This window comes from Erinaceus europaeus, chromosome 14, assembly GCF_950295315.1.
Source record: "Erinaceus europaeus chromosome 14, mEriEur2.1, whole genome shotgun sequence".
Taxonomy (NCBI): Eukaryota; Metazoa; Chordata; class Mammalia; order Eulipotyphla; family Erinaceidae; genus Erinaceus; species Erinaceus europaeus.
Window position 1 is genome coordinate 26319562 of NC_080175.1, and position 20311 is coordinate 26339872.

Below are 20311 nucleotides of genomic sequence, written 5' to 3' on the forward strand. Positions count from 1 at the left end.
CTTCCACCAGCTTCAACCCTCTTATCTCTAACAGGACAGTAGCAGCCACAGGCAGGAGGGGGTAAAAAGCTCTTTATTTAGAGCTCCACGGTGGGCAGGGCATGGGCCTCGCACCAGAGGCCCCCACAGTTCAGTTTCCACACAGTCCAGCTGTGCCCATCAGAGAGCTGCTCAAACCTGCAAGTTGACAAAGGGTGCGAAGCCCGCCATGTCCTGCAGCAAAACCAGGGCCTGGTGCGTTGGTGGCTCCACATCGATGTCTACACCACGCTTCCGCAAGCGACTCAGGCTGGGCTCGGCCACATGGTGGCAGTGCCGCACCCGCAGAGAGCGCAGCGCTGGGCAGTACTCAGCCAGTGTCCTGTGGGAGGAGCAGGCCGGGCTAGGGCAGGGGAGCCAGTATGCCCGCCTCCCTGCAGCCTGGACAGGCTCTTCCTCCGCCCAAGAGAGGGGACCTGGGTTGGGGTGCTACATTCAGTGCCGCCAATGCAGCTGACTTCCAAAGGGGGGACCAGCTCTAAAGCTTTACCCAGGGCTGCAAGCTTCTCTGTATCTCAAGAGAAGCCAGAAATCCAGACTTAGGATGTGAAATCGCCCAGTGTGAATACCAACCCAGAAAAGGTGTCCCCCCCCCCTTTTTCTGTATTCCAGAGGGCTGCTCTGCCCTGGCTTATGGTGGTGTGGGGGATTGAACCTGGGACTTTGAACCTCAGGCATGACAGCCTTCTTGCATAACCATTATGCTATCTACCCCCACCCCAGAAAAGTTCTTTTAATTGGTGGATCTCTGCTTAGGCAGCTCTAATGATCTTACCTATTAAGAGTGGAGGTGCCATGCCAGCAGGACGATCCAGTGACCCTACTACTGCCCCCTGCGTCATCTCTGCCCGACCCGGCCCTGCAGCCCGCACCCCGCACCTGATGCCGTCGCTCCCCACGCGGAGGCAGCCGGTCAGGTCGAGGTGCTGGAGCCGCGGGCAGTTCCGAGCCAGCTCCTGGACCGCGGCGTCGCCCACGTTGGCGTTGACGGCCAGCGAAAGGCTGCGGAGGCCGGCCCCGCGCCTCCTGGCCAGGTCCACAATGGCCTCATCCTTGAGCTGGCGGCAGGCGGTGAGGTCCAGCTGCTCCAGCGCCGGGCAGCGGTCGGCGAGGCCGCGCAGCGCCAGCCCGTCCACCCAGTCGCAGTGCGCGAGCGACAGGCGCTGCAGGCGGGGGCAGCCCTGGGCCAGCGCCCCCAGCGCGCGGCGGCTCAGCTGCCCGCAGCCCGCCAGCGCCACGCTCCGCAGCTGCGGGTTCCGCGCCAGCACCGGCAGCAGGTCCTCGTCCGCCAGCCACTCGTGACACGGCGCCAGCGCCAGTTCCTGCAGCCCCTCGGCGTCCCGCAGCAGCCAGGCCAGCGCGGCCCGCGGGAGCTGCGGCCCCACCTGCGGAGGAGGCGGCGGGGCTCAGCGCTGCTCGGGGCCCCCCGGGGCCCTTCCCCGGCCCCCACGGAGTAGACACCCAGCACACGGCCAGCGGGCCGGGCCGGGCCGGGGCGGGCAGCTGCCCAGGCAGGCCAGGAGGCCCGAGGGCTCGAGGGGCGGCGGGGCTGAGCCGGCTCACCTGAGCCGCGTCGAAGCGGCGCAGCCCGGCCAGGTGCAGCTGCACCAGCGCCCGGAAAGCCCGGCTGACGCGTTGCAGCCGGAGCAGCTGGCGCAGCGGGACGCGGCTCAAGACGTGCGGGAGCAGCACGTCTTCCCAGGGCAGGTCCAGGAGCCTGCGGGGAAAGTAGAGTTGGCGGCGGCGGCCCCGGGCAGCGGTTACCAGTGAGCCCGCCGCCTCTGACAGGGCCCTACGCCCCAGCTCCCAAGAGCGAACCCGAGACCCGGCCCAGGTTCCGCCGCCCTTCCCCAGATCCCTTTCCCAGTCTCGGCCCCTCCGGTGCTCGGTACCTGACGGCTCTGGGCTCTTGCTCCCCTCCGGACGGCTCCATCTGTGGCTCCATCGGTTGTCTAGTGCGCGTGCGCAGGAAGATCTGGCTGTGGCCTTGCTGAGGCCGCGGCAAACCCGCCTCCTCGACTGTGGAAACAGGCCAGCTCAATCGAGTGCGGCTTTACCGAGGAGCCTATCTGAAAGTAGTCCGCGTGGCTCCCGAGACCAAGGCGGCACTGACTGGTGGCGGAACATCAGACCTCGTTTTCTCCGCCACGGGCTCGAGATCGAGGCTAGAGAACGCCATGGACTGGAAGACATCGTTTTTCGCGTTGAGGGGCCCTGGCCGCCTCAGACTCAGTGAAGTGGCGATGGGAGGAGCAGATATGGCCAAGAGCAGAAGGGGCGGAGTCCGACTCCTACATCTGCGCCTGACTTCTGCTCCCCTGTCGCCGCTAGGGAGGGGCTTAGACAAATGGGGAGAAACTGGCACGCAGTAGGTGCACAGGCGAGGTGTGTGGGGAGAGATAGCATAACGGTTATGCAAAGAGGCTCGTGCCAGAGGCTCCAAAGTCCCAGTTCAACTCCCTGCACCACCATAATAAGCCAGAGCTGAACACAGTGCTCTGGTTTAAAAAAAAAAAAAAATCTTGGCAATCGATGGGGTGACAGATATCGCCGCCAGATCGCCCTCACATCTATTAAAAAAAAAATCGTAGTAGGTGCACATTAACTGTAGACTGAAGGAGTGGATGAAGCTAGTTTTTTTTTTATATATAATCTTCCTTCACCAAGCAAACGTGCTCCGATATCCCATCCCTGCTCCTCTGTGTAGTACAGCGCTATAAAGCCCCCTCCATTCAGACCAGACTGGGATAGGAAAGAGTTTGCAGCCAGGTTCCTTTCCTTCCCCCAGGAGGTCTAAAGTCCTCAGCAGAATGAATTCCACACAGCAGAATGGTTCTTCTCAGTTGGCTTAAGGGTTTAGTTGTTGGGTCTTGGGGTGAACCCGTCCCTAAACTCTGGACCTAGCTCTGGGCTACTTGCCCAGGGCGTCCCCGGGTCCCACCTTCAGGGTTAGTTCCAGGGGTCCCTGGAGCTGTGCAATCCCCTTCCCCAATTGGATGGGAGGCTGTAGAGGAGATCAGGGTGACTTCCGTCACTGAGATGCCCCCGGGCGGGGTTGGGCTCTGCCGGCGTGCAACTGCTTCATCTGCCGTGCTTCATAACGAAAGCTGCTTTTTTCTCCATGAAATCATCAGGTCTTGGGGCACCTCTTAGTCACCCACTGCAAAGATGAGACTGAAGCCCTGGAGGGGAAGCACCTAGGAAGTCGAGGGAGTCAAGGGGGGAGAACTCAAGAATCCTGCTTCTCCCATAATTCCGTCCCTGCCCCCACCCCCAGTCGAGGCGAGAAGGGAGAAGCCACCAAAGGGAAGGAGCAGGAGAGGGTCAGCTTGGGTGAAGGATCTGCTCCCTCTTCATCAGTATGCAGGGAGAGGAGGCAGCCAGGAGGACCGAGATCTGCTAAGAGAGTCGGGAGGACACGGACCGCCTTCCTCCTCCCCTCCCCGCTTTGTTAGCGCCTCTGCGCCTGCGCAGTGCGACCGAGCTGGCGCTGTCCCCTTCAGCACCACGCGGAGCCCGCGCCGCCCCTCCCAGCGGTGAGCCCCGCGCCCCCGCCCGGCACGTCCGGGTTCCCCCCCCACCCCTCCCGTCCAGCTTCCGAGGTCACCCGGCTTGGTCTTCCCCTGCAGAGCAGTTGCCATAGGAACCCTGGAGGCGCTTTCTTAAAATAACCCGGACCCCCTTGCGCCTTGGCTCGCCTGTCCCCTGCATCCTCCAACCCGGGGCGTGATCTCAGCTGACCCCTTGGCCCCGCGACGGGCGGGACGCCCCACTCAGGCAGCAAGGAAGTTCTAGAAGTCGAACACCCCTTCCGCTGCACTCGGGGTCTAGGGAGTGGTGGTGGTCAGGCTTGACTCTCCGGTCCCAGACTCAGAGAAGCGGGACTGGGGAGGGTTCGAGGCAGCGTTGTTCCCTGGCTCTCTGGGCAGAAACTGTCTCCGGGATCCGGGGGGCGGGTCCAGTCTACACCCCGACCTGCGCTTGCCGCGGCCGCGTGCACGTGGGGGCGGGAGCGCGTGTGGCATGTAACAGGTCATGTGGCAACCTCCTGGGGACACGCGTGGGGCCCGCAGCGGGACACGCGTGTGCATCCGGAGCCTGCGTTGTAGCTCAGGGGGCCGTGGACGTGGAGACAAACGGGGTGGAGTTTGGGAAGGTCTGGGGAACCGAACCCGGGGTTTCTTACGCCCTCCCCCTCGTCAGGGGCGGGTCAGGTTGGCGGGAGAGACCAGCCTAGGGGGGACAGCCGCCGGGGCTCAGGGCCCCGGGAGAGGGCAGACTGGGGTGGGGTGCAGTGGGGTGGGGTGGGTAGAGGGATTAGCTCTGCCTGAGTTGAGCGTGGGGGGGGAGGGACCGAGAAGCGGGCGGGCCTGGAGCAAACGGGAGCAAGCGGGAGCCAGCCAGCCGCGCTGCCTTCACAGCTGAGCCCGGCCCAGCCTCGCCTCTCCCAGCCTCTCTCCTTGGCCCCAGCTCCCCTGCGAGCAGCGGTGAGTACTGGCGTGGAGGCTGCACTGGTGATGCACTGGGCCCCCACCGAGCTCCAAGAACCTGTATGGCAGATAGCAGACCCTGACCTCTGTCCCCCCCCCCCCCCGCCCCAGAACCCTTCCTGGGCTGGACAAGATCTGTCATAGCCCTTGGGAAGGGGGGGGGGAGGTGGGGAGAGGGTGTGTGTCCCTGCTTCAGCATGTGTGTCTGTCTGTATTTGTGAGTGTAACTCCTGAGTCAATGTCTGCTGTGCTTGTGTCTCTGTGTGCAAAGGAGAGTGAGAACCTGTACACACACTTGGGTGTCTCTTTGTGTGTTCCTGTTTGATGATTGTGTGTGTGTAGAATAAGCATGTGCCTTTTCATTACACACACATTTGTTATGACTGAGAGTGTATGTGAGGGTGTGTCTCTGAGCAGTGTGTGCGCCTGTGTTGTGTGCCAGAGGGTGTTGCCTGTGAATGTGTTTAACTGGTACATTTGTCCTTATGTGTGTACGTGTGCATGTGTGGATACCATTGTAAAGAATGAGAATGCCCCTTTCCTGTTGAGCATGTATGTACTGGGAGCAGGGGCTGTCTTCAGACCTTTCTCCTCCCGTCCACCCTATGCTGTTCAGCCTGTCATGGTCCCTATATGACCCTTTTGTCACCCTCATCCTGTTTCTCCTTCCAGGAGGCTTGGGTTCTCTCTCCCTGAGTGAGGGGCCTCCTGGGGGGACACTGGAGAAGCCATGACTTTTTTTTCTCCCCCCTCCCAGAAGCCATGACTTTATGATGGCAAGGATGGCCAGAGGGTGCGACCTTCTCTGCCTAAGTAATTCCAAAATGCCACAGGAACACTGGGCTCACTCCTCTTGTTATTAGTTTATTTTGTTTTATTGACTTAATGGAAAAGAAACAGAAAGATACAGAAGAGAGAGATACCAGAGCACTGCTCAGCTCTGGCTTATGGTGGTGCTGGGGATTGAACCTGGGACCTCAGAGCCTCAAGCATGAACATCTTTTGCATAACCATTATGCTGTCTCCTCAGCCCTCATTCAACTTCTGAATAACTTCCTCTCTCCTCCTGGGTTTATGGGGGGGTGAGGTGGGGTGGTGATAGGCAGGAGAGGAGTGAGGAGCCTGCAGGGAGGGCTGTTCTTTTCTCCTTGTGCCTCCATAAAAACTGTTCCAACCGAAGGTCTTATCGCCCCCTGGGAAGGGATCAAAGATCTCATATCCCCAGGGTGGGCTAGGTGCTCCCCTCCCTGTCTCTGCTCTCCTGTCTTTCACTCGATAGCAGTTCACCCCCTGCTTCCCTTCCTTTCTTGCAGGCCTATCTGAAGAGCATGCTGCCCCCTCGCTCCCCGCCTGGCCTCGCCATCCCTGCCCCCCCAGCCTGACCCCCGGCCCCAGCATGGCCCAGGGTGCCATGCGCTTCTGCTCAGAAGGAGACTGTGCCATCTCCCCACCAAGATGCCCACGCCGCTGGCTCCCAGAAGGCCCAGTGCCCCAGAGCCCCCCTGCCAGCATGTATGGCAGCACGGGCTCCCTTCTCCGGAGGGTGGCAGGCCCAGGTCCCCGGGGACGGGACCTGGGACGTGTGACAGCACCCTGTACCCCCCTGCGTGGCCACCCCTCACCCCATCTTGCTCCTTCACCCTGGGGCCCCTCTTCACCCACTGGGCAGCCTCCACCAGGGGCCCAGAGCTCCGTGGTCATATTTCGTTTTGTGGAAAAGGCCAGTGTGAGGCCATTGAATGGTCTGCCTGCTCCAGGAGGCCTGAGCCGGAGCTGGGACCTGGGTGGGGTCTCTTCTCCCAGGGCCACCCCAGCCCTTGGGCCAGGCTCCAGCCGGAAGTTGCGACTGGAGGCCTCCACTTCAGACCCGCTCCCAGCTGGAAGACGTTCAGCTCTGCCTGGCAGGCAGGGCCTTTTGCACGGGCCACCAGCCCAGCCTCAGGTTGGGGCAGATGGCCTTTACTCCTCTCTCCCCAATGGGCTGGGGGCCCCCTCTGAACACCTGGCCACGGCCACGCTATTCCGAGGATCTGCTGAGATTGGACTCCTGAACCAGGTATTCAACCTCCTGTAGGCTCCTGGAAACCCCAGAACCCCAATTAAGGGGTGAGGCTTAGTCCTTTGGTGATCTTAGGCCAGTGGGCTGTTCCCTCTCAAGCATTTGGTCAGCCCTAAATCTGTCTTTTGCTCCTGTGTCTTTCTGATCCTCTGCCTTTTCTGTCCAAATTTCTACCCCATTTTCCTGTACCTTTTTCCTTACTTTGTCTCTGGATGACTGTGTCTTCTTCTCCCTCCTTGCTTAGGAGGACATCTGGTCCTCCCCTCGGGAAGTCTCCTCTCATGCCCAGAGAATTGCTCGAGCCAAGTGGGAATTCTTCTATGGCTCCTTGGACCCCCCCAGCTCAGGTGAGGCCTGTACTGAGGGAAGGGGAAGAGGGCAGGCCCTTCTCCACAGCATCTGAGGTATGATGGGGAGGCTTCCTTTAGTCCCTCCCTTCCCCCAACTCTATTCTGGCTTCCTAAAACAGCTAATGTCTCTTCCGGTCTCAGCCTTCCCATTTGTGTGATGAGAGGAGGGTGGAGACTAGTTTGGGCATCTGGAGGAAGCTGGGGAGTGGTGGGGGCACTGCTGGTTACCTCTTAGGACCCTCAGCTGTTTGGCAAGTACTTGATTTGCAGTGAGCTCCCTGCCACCGGAGTCAAGTTGTTTGTGGCTGGAGGAATGGTGGCTAGAGAGTGAGGGCTTCTTGCCAGTATGAGGAAGCAGAGGAGACTCCTTCCTAGAAGCGAACCAGGACAGAAAACCAACTGGGCGGCCCCCTAACTGGGCTGCCTCCACGTCCTGCAGGTGCTAAGCCCCCAGAGCAGGCCCCCCCATCTTCTCATGGGGTGGGCTCAGGGCAGGGCTCTGGGGTGGCTGTGGGGCGAGCAGCCAAGTACTCGGAGACAGACCTGGACACGGTGCCCCTGAGGTGCTACCGAGAGACGGACATTGATGAGGTGCTGGCCGAGCGGGAAGAGGCAGACTCAGCCATCGAGAGTCAACCCAGTTCTGAGGGCCCCCCTGGCACTGCCCGCCCACATGCCCCACGTCCCAGCCCATGCCTCGATCCCCGGCCCAGCCTGAGCAGCGGTGACGAGGATGAGGCAGGTGGGGAAGAGGATGTGGACGACGAGGTGTTCGAGGCCTCGGAGGGGCCCCGGTGAGTGGGGCAATGGGAGAGGAAAGCCCAGGACTCTTGCTCACTGGTCCAGAGGCTGAACTGGGGTGCGGGGGGGGGGAGGGGGCGGGATAGAGACCAGGGTGTGGCTGGGGAGGTCAGGACCAAGCTGGAGGTGTTGACAGGGAGATGCTGACAGAATTCTGAGATTTGGCAAAATACCAGAAATGTGAGGGGCATCAGCAAGAACCTGGGGACTAGGGGCAGCTAGGATGGTGATGCAAAAGGGTATTCTAGAACAGGTGAGAGACCAGAGGCTGGAATTAACCCCTGGGGTGTGGGAGCACCCATCTTCATCCTGGTTCCTGGTTCCTGGTGGGAGAGTGGGGAGAGTGGGGAGTGTGGGGGTTTTCGTCTCCGTCTCACACCCTATTGCAGCTTGGAGCCTCATCTTCTCCTAAGATGTTTCCAGAAATAGAAATGGGATGGCAGGAGGGGAGAGGATCAGAGAGAAGGAGGAGAAAGGGAGATTAGTTGGGAAGGAGGAGGGAGGAAAGGGATTGGGTCCTGGGCATAGAAAGGGTTGAAGTGCTCCAGGGACACTGAATAGCTGTCATGGGAACCCCCATCCAGGTGACTTTGGGAGAGGGTCAGGGACCTTGTGAAAGGGGGATGATTATCCTCTTTACAATTAGTAGGAAGTTTAATGAGATTCTACCCCACTGTTATCCTCTGGGCCTTATTGACCAGAGATTCTCCCTGCTCCTGCAGGCCAGGCACCTGGATGCCTCACTCAGGCCCCCTCAAGTCTCCTGGGCCCTTTCTTCCTGGGACCAGTCCCTCTGCTGACGGCCCTGACTCTTTCAGTTGTCTATTTGAAGCCATCTTGGAGTCGCACCGAGCCAAGGGCACCTCCTACACCAGCCTCACATCCTTGGAGGCCTTGGCCTCACCTGGCCCTACCCAGAGTCCCTTCTTTACCTTTGAGCTGCCTCCCCAACCCCCTGCACCCCGGCCTGACCCCCCTGCTCCTGCCCCACTTGCCCCTTTTGAGCTGGACTCCGGTACCAGCTCTGCTGCTGATGGGCCTTGGACACGAAGAGGGGAGGAAGAGGAGGCCAAGGCTGGAGCCAAGAAGGCCCCAGAGAGGGAGCCCCCTAGTCCCTGCCACTCAGAGGACAGCTTTGGGCTGGGGGCTTCTCCCCTGGGCAGGTGAGTAGGTTCTGTTTCCTCAGACCTGAGGCCCCCAGGGCTCCAGGAAAAGCTGCTCCAAGGCCTAGAGCCTGAGTGCAAAGTTAGAGTTAACACGTTCCTGACCAACCCCAGAGGCCTGTTTTCCCATTTGCTTCCACTGGCTCTGAGAGCTCATGACCTGACTTCAAACACCAGGAATCAGGATTGAGTGTCCCCGGAGATCACCCTCCTCTCTCTTCCACAGAGCCCTCTTGTCTCCTGAGCCTCTAACCTGTTTAGAATTCTTGCCACCCCGCCCCCATCCACCCAGTCTCCCCTGTCTTTGGGCTTCTCTCAGAGATGCAGCCACCAGCCTCTCCTGGAGTCTCACTCCCAGGTCATCTTCCCCCTTCCAATCAGGACTCCCTCACCCTTCTCCAGGAAGTCCTGTCACCAGTCTAACCTTTTTGCTCTCCCCTCCGCCAGCTACCCTCTCAGTCATGGGTGCCATGGCAACAGGAGGGGGTGGCCAGGGAGACAGGGTTGCCTAGCAACCAGGAGTTTCCGGCCTCTGTCTCTGGGGTGACAGGTGGCTTTGTGAGTAGAGCAGCTGGGGAGGGAAGGGAAAGGAGGAGGAGGAGAAAGGATGACAGGGTGCACTCTGACCCCCAAAACCCCATAGCTTGCTTCTTTATGGGTGGCAGAGAAGGACAGAAGAGGAGGCTTTTTTCCCTAGAGAATAAAAGAGGGAAACCCCGGGAGCCACGGTGTCCCTGCTGTCCCCAGATCTTTTCTGTTCTTTCATTTTTTATATATTTATTTATTTATTCCCTTTCTTTGCCTTTGTTGTTCTTTTATTGTTGTGGTTATTATTGTTGTTGTTCTTGATGTCATCATTGTTGGGTAGGACAGAGAGAAATGGAGAGATGAGGAGAAGACAGAGAGGGGGGGAGAAAGATAGACACCTGCAGGCCTGCTTTACCGCCTGTGAAGCGACCCACCTGTAGGTGGGGAGCCAGGGGCTTCAACCGGGATCCTTACGCAGGTCCTTTTGCTTCCTGCCACCTGCACTTAATCCACTGTGCTACCGTGCGACTCCCCATTTTTAAAAAATATTTATTTAGTCCCTTTTGTTACCCTTGATTTTACTGTTGTTGTTGTTAAATAGGACAGAGAAAAATGGAGGAGGGGAAGAGTGAGGGGGAGAAAAAGATAGACACCTGCAGACCTGCTTCACCGCTTGTGAAGCGACTCCCCTGCAGGTGGGGAGCCGGGGGCTCAGGCTGGGATCCTTACGCCGGGTCCTTGCGCTTTTGCCACATGCGCTTAACCGCTTTCCATTTTTTCATTTTTTTAAAATCCCACTTTTTAAAAATCTTTTATTTATTTATTGGATAGAGACCGTCAGAAATCAAGAGGGAAAGGGGAGATAAGAGAGGGAGAGAGACAGAGAGACACATGCAGCCCTGCTTTACCACTCTCAAAGCTTTCCTCCTACAGATAGGGGCTAGGGCCTCCAACTTGGGTCCTTGTACATTGTAACATGTGCGCTCAACCAGGTGCACCACCACCTAGCTCATTTTTCTTTTCTTTTTTTTAAAATTTTTTTATATTTATTTCCTTTTGTTGCCTTTGTTTTATTGTTGTAGTTATTATTATTGATGTTGTCATTGTTTGATAGGACAGAGAGAAATGGAGAGAGGAGGGGAAGACAGAGAGGGGGAGAGAAAGACAGACACCTGCAGACCTGCCTCATTGCTTGTGAAGTGATTACCCTGCAGGTGGGGAGCCGGGACCGGGGTCCTTAAGCTAGTCCTTGCCGCTTTGCACCATGTGTGCTTAACCTGCCGTGCTACTGCCCGACTTCCCATTTTTTCTTTTCTTTCTTTCTTTTTTTTTAATTTATCGGGGGATTAATGTTTTACATTTGACAGTAAATGCAATAGTTTGTACATGCATAACATTTCTCAGTTTTCAACACAACAATACAACCCCCACTAAGTCCCCTGTCATCCTTTTTGGACCTGTACTCTCCCCCCACCCCCAGAGTCTTTTACTTTGCGCAATACACTAGTTTTCTTTTCTTTTCTTTCTTTCTTTAAAAGATTTTTCTTAATTTATTAATTGAGAAGGAGAAAAAAGAACCAGAGCATCAGTCTGGCATATGAAATATCTGGGATCAAACTCTTGACCTCATGCTTGAGAAGCCAACACCATATTTCCAGCTCCACCTCCTGGACCACTGCCTTCACACCTTTGCCTTATGCTCCACTTTATTTATTTGTTTATTCTGGATAGAGACAGAAACTGAAAGGCAAGGAGGAGATAGAGAGGAAGAGATACACTTGCAGCACTGTTTCACCACTTGTGAGGCTTCCTCCCTGCAGATGGGGAGCAAGGACTTAAACCCGGTTCCTTGTGCGTGGTAACATGTGCGATCAACCAGGTGCACCACCACCCAGCCCCTGACCCTCCACTTTTCATCCCTTCTCAGAGAGCAAGGGCTCTGTTTTGAGTTGTACCAACATGGGGGTGGGAAGTCAGTGTCTACTAGCAGACTCGAGGTGCTCTGGGGAAGCAGCAAGAAGGATGCTAGTTAGATCTGAAGCAGCACTCCTCAGAGAAAAGGCAATGCTGGGATGAGCTGAGAGAAGGGACCCATATGATTCCCTTTTCTGGAGAAAAGAAAAAATACCTTTTCCTTGTCCCTACCCCACCTCTACCCTTCTCTGCCCTTTGGGTCTGGGGGGCAGGAGGGGATCTAGATGGCCCCCAAGGGCCCTGACTGCCCCTTGAGTTGGTGTTCTATCCTGGCAGTGAACCACCCCTGAGCCAGTTGGTGTCTGACTCGGACTCAGAGCTGGACAGCACCGAACGGCTGGCTCTGGGAAGCACAGACACCTTGTCCAACGGGCAGAAGGCGGACCTGGAGGCCGCACAGCGCCTGGCTAAGAGGCTATACCGACTAGACGGCTTCAGGAAGGCTGATGTGGCCCGGCACCTGGGCAAGAAGTAAAGCCACCAGGCTCAGGCTGATAATGGGGGAAGGGGTGCATCCTAAGGGCAGTACTCCTACCCCCTCTCTTAGTAACGCCCTTTGGTCTCTGAATGACCACCTAACCCCCCCCCCCCAATCCCCAACTTGTCCCAGAGACTCTAGCTGTCTCTTTGCCCTGCCCACAGCAATGACTTCAGCAAACTTGTGGCTGGAGAATATCTCAAGTTTTTTGTCTTCACTGGCATGACTCTGGACCAAGCTCTCAGGTGGGTGTTGAATCTAGTGAAGACAGAACCCACTTTCCAGGCCTGCTGGGCAGATCCCCCCAGGTGACTGGGCACAGCCAAGACCTCAGGTAGTCTGCTAAGAGGACCTGGGATGGGGTTACATCCTTTGACTTTCCCCTGCCCCAGGGTGTTTCTGAAGGAGCTGGCATTAATGGGTGAGACCCAGGAGCGGGAGCGTGTGCTGGCCCACTTCTCCCAGAGATACTTCCAGTGCAATCCCGGAGCCCTGTCCTCAGAGGGTGAGGAGGCTGGGGGGTGGGGTGGGGGGGAAGGTGTGGGGAATGGCATGTGTGGATATTGAATTGTGGAAGGGGACAGATCACTACGGCCCAGGGTGGGGTGCAAGGAGCAGGTGACAATGTATCTTCGCCATTCTTCACATGCGTGTGCAGGGCGTGGAGCTGGGCTGGAGTGAGTACGCTCTCCAGCTGCCCTACTCTTGAATAGTGTGCAGCGGCTTGCTTCTTAGCACACAGGTGCAGAGAGGCCTATGGGTGGGGGCGAGCAACGGGCAGCCCCAGCCCCAGCCTTAGGGTGCTGGGAGGGTGGCCTGAGTAGCAGAGGAGGTCCCTGCCAAGGAAGTTGCTGGAAGAGAGAGGGCTTGGCTTGGGAGATGTTCACAGAGGGGTCAGGACTTATTAAAGGAGTGTGGGCCAGAGATGTCCTGTGTGGGGGCGGGGCGGGAGTGCTCTGGAAGACAGGGGAAGCTGGTGTAGGAGAGTCCCTGGGAGGTGGCGAGTGTGACTGTCACCTCTCCCCTAGACGGCGCGCACACGCTGACCTGCGCCCTCATGCTCCTCAACACGGATCTCCACGGCCACGTGAGTGAGGGGCAGGCGTGGGGGGGCGCCAAGCAGACCCAGCCAAGGCCTGCATGCGAGGCCCCCCCAGCACAGAGACCTTAGTCCACGCTCTCCCTCAGAACATCGGGAAGCGCATGACTTGCGGAGACTTCATTGGCAACCTGGAAGGCCTCAACGAAGGCTGCGACTTCCCCCGGGAGCTGCTCAAGGTGGGGCTGGAGGGAGAAGGGCTTGCGGGGTGGGGGTGTGTGGGGGGGAGGAAGCGCTGTTGTCGTTGGGAGGTAAGTCTGGGGCCTTGAAGCCACTGGAGCTACGGCTCTCGTGACTCAGCTGGGGGATCACCCCCTCCCCCAGCCCCACCGGCTGTCGCCTGGAACATGCGCAGTCGCAGGCAGTCACGGGAGCGCGCGGGGGGAGGGGACACAGCTCCGGAGAACAAGTGAGCAGGCGGACAGGCTCCTGACTTGGCCTTCATCACTGTCGCTACTCTACTCCACAGTCCACTGAGGATGGGGTGGGTGGGGTAGACACACAGGTTCACCTCCACCCCTGAGCTGGAGGGGGCCTGAGGCAGAAGGCCAGGGAGGGCCCAGGGCTGCCAAATAATGGGCACGTCGTCCGTGGGGCGAGAGACCACGTTCTGGCCTCCCCTGGGGGCAGCCCCAGCACCTTCGTGTCAGTGCTGTGTCAGATCCACAGTGCCAAGTCGGGTCGCCTGGCTTCACTTTTCCCTCTAATTGGGTGTTTCACCCCGGTTATCTGGACTCACTTGAAAGACCGCGGGTTGATAGAGGGCCTCAGGGCCACCCCGTGTACAGACATGAACACTCCGGGGTACCTCTGGGTGTGTGAGCGTGGGGTGCACTGGGCTTCCCAATCTGGGAATGTAGATGTGTGGGAGTGCCCTTTGTGATGGGGATATGCGTGGCCTGTATACTCAGGCTGTATATGTGTGATGTTCAAAGTGTCAGTGAATCAAGGGTGGGGGTTCTGTTATCTAGGCAGTGTTGGTGATTTAAAGAATTCCAGATTGGGGTGTAGGCTGGGTGTTTCTGTGTGCTGAGGCGGACATCCCTGACGTGGAAGGCCGGTTCACGCCGCCGTGTGTCTGTGCACAGGTGCGTGTTTGTGCGTTAAAAATGCTAAAATCTGAGGCGTGCATCTGCATTTGTGGTGGGCTGTGAGCTGGAGTATCTGGTTGGCCGGGGTCAGTCCATTGGGTGTGTGCCTGTGAACTAGGGTGTACACACAGGCTGCTGAGCTGAACGAGGCGTCCTTGCGCCCGAGGGAGGTGCAGCCATTTCGCTGGGTCTTCCTCCACGCACGGTGCAAAAAGGGCTTTGGGGAGGCGGTCGACACACCCTTTAATCACAGCCCCTCGCCAGTGGAGAAAGGGAAGTGGAGGAGGGGGCTTCAGAAGCTGCGGGGCGCCCCACCTTTGCAACCCGCAGCCTGCGGAACCGGACGCCAGCTCGCAGGTCCCCCGATGTTCTGCCCCCCAACCCGCGCCGCGCCTCCCGGAGCCCCCCCCCCCCGTGGCGGCGCGCTTTGGGTGCGGGGGGGGGGCTCTCGGTTTGACGCCTTCATTTCGCGCCGTCCCCGCCCCCAGCCCGCCCCTTCCCTTCCGCGCCCCCCTCCCGCGCCCGCGGAGCTGCAGAGCAGACCGCGCCGCCGCCGCGCTCTGTGCGTCGGTGGGAGCCTGGCCGGGCTCGGGCCGGGCCGCGCGCTCGCTCGCGCCGGCTGTCGGGGGAGCCGTCCGGGCCGCCCGGGCCGAGGGCGGGCGGGGGCATGGCCGGGGGCCGCGGCGAGCCGGCCGGGCCAGCATGATCGGCGTCAACAGCATCCATAGCAGCGCCGGGCGGCTGCGCTCGCGCTCGCTGTGCTCGGTGCGCTACGGGCGCACCCACCGCGGCGCCGAGACCCTGTGCTACGGCTGGCCACAGCGCTCGCGCAGCCTTAAGCCCGTGCTTTACACCGACCTGGTGGTCAGCCGCCTGCAGAGCCGCAAGAAGAAGAAAGCGGTGAGGGCGATGGGCCGCGGCCCACACCAGGCTGGGGGGCGACCGAGGGGCGCGGCGGAAGGGGCCGGAGGAAACGCTAGAGGTGGCGTGGGGGGCGCGGCCGGCCGAGAGGCTTTCCTGGCAGGGACAAAGGACAAGGGAGAGTGAAGGGCGCAGACCCTCGGGGCAGGTGGTCATCACAGACCCCAGGATCTTGGGGGGGTCGTCTAGATGGAGCGCGCTGTGGGGGTCAGGGACTCATGAGGAAGATGTGGTTGTGGGATGAAGGGGACCGGAGGTGAAGTGCGAGGTCGCAGCCCTGGTCACTCAGCCTCCTGGTCAGAGTTGGAGAGTGTGCTTTTTAGGGTGAGAACACTCCTTGCTTTGGGCCCCGTGTGTGCTGGGAGGCTGTGAGTCAGTTAGGGTGTGCTGTGCGTGTGTGGGGAGCGTACCCACTCCTGGACAGGTTGTAGGCATGTGGGTGCTTGGCTAGCCGTGTGGCAGGCACGGCAGTGGGCAGCGAAAGCCAGAGACCGTGTTGTGTGTGTGGGGCTGTGTCCCATCACAGAGAAGGTACCTACGTCACCACTGCACCCAGCTGACAGGCAAATGGCATCACATGCCACATGCTTAGCTCAACACACACATGCTGGGGACACACCCGCTCATACAGGCTGGCAGAAGCACCCCCACAGTGGAAGGCACTGGTGGGGACCCATGCTGGACCACTCCCAAGAAGAGGGGTCCCATAGCCACTCTTGGAGCTCATTCTCTCCTTTGTACCCCCTCCCCCGCAGCTGCCACGTATCCCCCTGGCACGAGCAGCATGACTGTTCTGAGGAGCTCACAGTCAGTTTGCAATGTGCAAGGTTTTGGAAGCTAAAACTACTTGATATGAAGTCAGTGAGTGGACTGGGGGCCATCTACCCTGACACTTGGCCTGGTGGGGGGGGGGGCTGTCTGGGTTGGAAGGGCTCACTTGTATGGGGGTTGGGAGCTGTGGGAGAATGTTCTCTCTTATCCTGGAAGGAGATAACAGGGTGAATCCCCTTTCTTGGGCCTCAGTTGCCCCATGTGCTATGTGCACATTTAAACTGGGATCTGGCCATAGTACATGATCGGGGAAGAGAGAGCTTCTGGGACTGCTCTTTTCCCATTTCCTCTGGGCTGTGCTGCTGTCCCCATCCTCGGCCCAGGATCTGTGCAGGGTGACCCCTTAACTTACAGTGACAGCACTAATAGCAGCTGCTGTCTTTTGTGCCTTAGCCACGTGTCCATCTCTTGTCCCGTGTTTGTTACTGGTGGCTGTTCCTCGTGGATTCTTGCCCAGAATGGGGCAGCTAAGGGGGCAGAGTGGGGCCTGCGGCCTGTGCTCTCCTCCAGAGCTTGTGTTCTTGGTCACTGTTCCCTCCCACCTTCTTGGCAAGGGGTGGGGCTCTGGCATAGGGGACAGTGGACAGCACCCCCCAGGACTGACCCATGTTCTTCCTGATTTGTTCCTTCCTCCCCAGGCCTTGTACAGCTCCATCAAGAATGAGAAGTTGCAGTGGGCTATGTGAGTCCCCAGGCTGTGGGGGGGTGCGGGGTGTGCAGAGGGCGGGCTTCCTCGAGAGGCTGAGAACTGAGGTGGGCCTTGAGTGCTGAGGCAGGGCGGGCATGATGGGGAGGTGGCGAGGCCCCAAAAGGCAGTGAGGCTGCAGCACTTCCTTCTTTGGAAATGCCTGCCTGGGCTTGGGGTTCTGTGTCTTCTCTCTGTTGGGGTTGTTATGACAAGCTGGGGGTAGGGTGGGTGGCCACATTCAGCTGACCTGGGAGGAGGGGTGCTGAAAGAACATAGGGGAGGTCCCTGGGCAACACTCGTGGGGAAGCAGAAGTCTGGTCATAAGGTCCTGAACGACAGCGCAGGAGCCCCCTGGCAGGTCATAGAGTGAGGGCCCACACTGTCCAAGTAACGGACTCAGAATAAGTGTCAGAAGAGTCTGGTCTCAAGGAGGAGGTCTGGCTTCACTCTCCCACTCTGAGGGTGGTGTCTCAGGCTCTTCAGGGCCAACAGATCACTCAGATGTGCTGGCACCTGCTTAGTTGGCAGGAAAGAGGCCCTCACAGGAGACAGAGCTTCAGATTAGGGTACAAGGGAAGTTTCTTGGAGAATTGGATCCTGGGGCAAACCTCGAGGGAGGGAAGTATTTGGGGGACAATAGGGGAAATTATTTGGGAGGCAAATATGTGGTGGCAGAAATGATGAGTGTTGGGTGGGAAGGCCCAGAGCAGGCAGTTCTGGTTAGAATAGGGCATGGAAAGAGAGAGACAGTGCTGGATGTGCCTGACATGGACAATAATAGGGAGCTACTCCAGGTTCATGAGGGAGGGAGTGATAAAACAGTAGAAAACTCGAGATGCTGCCTGGACCAGGATCTTTGAGGGAGCCATGTAGAAGAGACCTCAGGCCCGGTGTAAGTGTGGTTGAGAGAGCTGAGTCAGACATCTGTCTCTCCGGGTGGAGCAGGGCGGAGGAGAAGAAGGGGTGGCTACATGTGAGGGGGTAAGGGAGAAAGGCACAGGTCTGGCTGGCCCTCCCCTTGGGAGCTCTACGCTGACCAAGGAGGCATGCTGCCCTGGAGGAGACCCGGGTTAGTCAGGAGACCCGGCTCAGACCTAGCCTGAGGCGGCAGACAGGCTCCAGTAGCCTCAGGTCAAGGGAATCACACCTTGGGGGTGCAGAGGCAAGTGGGGTGGGGGCTGTGGCTCCACAGCCAGCCCCCTCTGAGGTGATCACACCTGCAGAGACGAGGAGGAGCTGAGACGCTCTCTGTCTGAGTTGGCCGACCCCAACCCCAAGGTCATCAAAAGGGTCAGCGGGGGCAGTGGCAGCAGCACCAGCCCTTTCCTGGACCTGACTCCCGAGCCTGGGGCTGCCGTCTACAAGCACGGGGCCCTGGTGCGCAAGGTGCATGCAGACCCTGACTGCAGGAAGAGTAAGTGGCTGGTGGGGACCTGGGGGCTGGCTGGCTGGGAGTAGGCCTGTCACAAGGCCCCTGACTTGTCTGCCTGCCTTCCTTCCCCCAGCACCTCGGGGTAAGCGGGGCTGGAAGAGCTTCCACGGCATTCTCAAGGGCATGATCCTCTACCTACAGAAGGTGTGTGGCCAGCCTGAGGTGGGGTTGGGGTGGGAGCTCGGTGGGCCGAGCCTGGCCAGGCTGGGACTGTGGCCTGGACAGGGTGGCACTGCTGCAGGAGGAGTACCAGCCAGGCAAGGCCCTCTGTGAGGCAGAGCTCAAGAATGCCATCAGCATCCATCACGCCCTGGCCACCCGTGCCAACGACTACAGCAAGCGGCCCCACGTCTTCTACCTGCGCACAGCCGACTGGCGGGTCTTCCTCTTCCAGGCCTCGTGAGTACCTTCTCCCTGCCAATCCAGATCCCTTCGTAGCCCCCATCCCCAACTGGCCACACCCAGGGGACTGTGCTGTCTTCCCAGGAGCCTGGAGCAGATGCAGTCCTGGATCACTCGAATCAACGTGGTGGCCGCCATGTTCTCAGCGCCCCCCTTCCCAGCTGCTGTCAGTTCCCAGAAGAAGTTCAGCCGCCCTCTGCTGCCCAGCGCTGCCACCCGCCTCTCCCAGGTACTCCAGTACTATCCAGTGTCAGTGGGGTGGAGTGGGGACAATCACATAGATGTAAGTATCCTGCACCCGGTCCCCACCTTGGGAAAAAGCAGGGGTGGAAATCCAGTCTCTGCTACACTTGCCTCTGTTGACACAAGCCTAGTGCTTTGTTTGCTCAAAGGCAGGGGCTCCTTTGAAAACTCTTGCTCAGAGATCCCGACTGCTCACCACCCATAGGAGGAGCAAGTGCAGACCCATGAAGCCAAGCTGAAGGCCATGGCCAGTGAGTTGCGTGAGCACCGGGCTAGCCAGCTGAGCAAGAAGGCCCGGGGCAAGGAGGCCGAGGAGCAACGGCAGAAGGAGGCCTACCTGGAGTTCGAGGTGAGCCTCCCGTCTGGGTCCCTGCGGTTGCTTCCTCCTTCAGTAGGACCTCTGTGCTCCCACCCACAGGCTCAGGCTAGCTGCTCAGAACCAGCTGGGTGACCTTGGGTAGGCTCTTTCCATTTTTTAAATTGTTGCATAGAGACAGAGGCAGAAAGTGAAAGAGACCACAGCAGTGAAGCTTCCTTCAATGCAGTGAGGGCTAGGCTTGAACCTGGGTCTCACACATGGCAAGGCAGAACATTATCCAAATGAGCTATTTTGCTGACCTGACCTTGGGAGGGTTGAATCCTTCCGAGCATTAATTTCCCCCTCTGTGGAACAGGGAGAACAGCCCCAGTATTCTAGAATATGAAATGAGAGCTAGTCTGGTCTGCTTCAAGAAACATTAGCTGGTAGTTGAGTGTACCCAGAGAGGATACCACCCTACCAGGGGACCAGGCCACCGTCCTGGGGGGTTCTGGGACTTTAGAGGTGGGCAGGGGCCTGCCTTCTCCCAGATTTTTTTCGCATCTCTCCCTGATCTGGATGGGGGTGGGTCAAGCAGGGCATGAAGGGCAGGCTCACAGCCTTGCCCCTCTGCTCAGAAGTCCCGCTACAGCACATACGCGGCACTACTCCGGGTCAAACTGAAAGCTGGCAGTGAAGAGCTGGATGCGGTGGAAGCAGCCCTGGCCCAGACCGGAAGCCCAGAGGATGGACTCCCTGCACCTCACTCCAGCCCCTCCTTGCAGCCCAATACCTCCAAACAGCCCCGAGCTCAGTGTCACAGCTCTGAGCCGAGGGTGGGAGGCGGGCGGCGGAAACCCTGAGTTGGAGTGGGAGACTGTGAGGATGAGGCCCACAGGCACCTGCATGATGTGGTCCTGCCTGAGCCCGGGCCGGCCTCGGGTCACCCACAAGGGCCCTTTGGCTGGGGGCCTGACCGCGCCGGACGCGGTGTCCGGGGCAGGGCAGGGCTAGGGCACAGGCCTCAGGCCCCTCTGAGACCCCCTTTTTGTGATAATGTTTTGCACTTTTTTCGTACAGGGGGCTGGGGCGGGAGGGGCCAGGGCCTCTGGACTTTTGATGCTTTTATTTTGTGGGGGGAGGCCTGATGTTTCTGCTTTCTGCTGAGACCACCCCCACCCTGACACCAGCAATCCCCACCTGGGGCCTGGCTCAAATAGAGGCCAGGAGCTGGGGCTGAGCTGGTTTTCTCTCCTTCCCCCCTGAGAGCTCACCTTCTATCTTTCCAGAGCTGGAGGACAGCGTCCATGCCAAGGCCCGGCACGAGGTTGCGCAGCATGGCCTTGCTTCCCCTCCGTCAGTGGGCCCCACCCTTTGTACAGCCTCCACCCCTATTAAAACTGCTCTGGACTTGCTGGCTGGGC

At 59.0% G+C, this 20311-nt stretch overlaps 2 protein-coding genes across 3 annotated transcripts; one reads left to right on the forward strand and one right to left on the reverse strand.

Annotated features, from left to right (window-relative positions):
* Positions 1 to 59: 59 nt before the first annotated feature.
* Positions 60 to 2231, reverse strand: FBXL15 (F-box and leucine rich repeat protein 15). Of its 2 annotated transcripts, none has more exons than XM_060171424.1 (4): positions 1932 to 2231; positions 1603 to 1756; positions 815 to 1424; positions 60 to 361 (listed from the first exon to the last, which is right to left on the reverse strand). In XM_060171424.1, the coding sequence occupies exons 1-4, from the start codon at positions 1982 to 1984 to the stop codon at positions 285 to 287; spliced, it is 894 nt and encodes a 297-aa protein (XP_060027407.1). In that variant the 5' UTR covers positions 1985 to 2231; the 3' UTR covers positions 60 to 284. The 2 variants fall into 2 exon arrangements, with proteins under 2 accessions (XP_060027407.1, XP_007530839.1); XM_007530777.3 differs by having other exon boundaries at positions 919 to 1424; positions 1932 to 2228.
* Positions 2232 to 4408: 2177 nt separating this feature from the next.
* Positions 4409 to 20302, forward strand: PSD (pleckstrin and Sec7 domain containing). The gene is made up of 17 exons (XM_016191555.2): positions 4409 to 4526; positions 5843 to 6585; positions 6833 to 6935; positions 7378 to 7732; positions 8462 to 8902; positions 11681 to 11875; positions 12047 to 12127; positions 12275 to 12387; positions 12911 to 12969; positions 13071 to 13160; positions 16463 to 16506; positions 17736 to 17926; positions 18018 to 18088; positions 18186 to 18343; positions 18431 to 18575; positions 18795 to 18938; positions 19526 to 20302. Exons 2-17 carry the CDS (start codon positions 5926 to 5928, stop codon positions 19748 to 19750), a joined length of 3075 nt encoding a protein of 1024 aa, XP_016047041.2. The 5' UTR covers positions 4409 to 4526; positions 5843 to 5925; the 3' UTR covers positions 19751 to 20302.
* The last annotated feature ends 9 nt before the right edge of the window (positions 20303 to 20311 follow it).

Excerpts from the sequence above, each read along its gene's own strand:
- PSD (XM_016191555.2), top strand. The coding sequence starts at position 5,926 with ATGGCCCAGGGTGCCATGCGCTTCTGCTCAGAAGGAGACTGTGCCATC. Across the intron at positions 6,586-6,832 it reads AGATTGGACTCCTGAACCAG|GAGGACATCTGGTCCTCCCC; the intron begins GTATTCAACCTC and ends CTCCTTGCTTAG. Across the intron at positions 18,089-18,185 it reads TGATCCTCTACCTACAGAAG|GAGGAGTACCAGCCAGGCAA; the intron begins GTGTGTGGCCAG and ends GCACTGCTGCAG.
- FBXL15 (XM_007530777.3), bottom strand. The coding sequence starts at position 1,984 with ATGGAGCCACAGATGGAGCCGTCCGGAGGGGAGCAAGAGCCCAGAGCC. Across the intron at positions 1,757-1,931 it reads CAAGAGCCCAGAGCCGTCAG|GCTCCTGGACCTGCCCTGGG; the intron begins GTACCGAGCACC and ends CTTTCCCCGCAG. Across the intron at positions 362-918 it reads GTGGGGAGCGACGGCATCAG|GACACTGGCTGAGTACTGCC; the intron begins GTGCGGGGTGCG and ends CTCCTCCCACAG.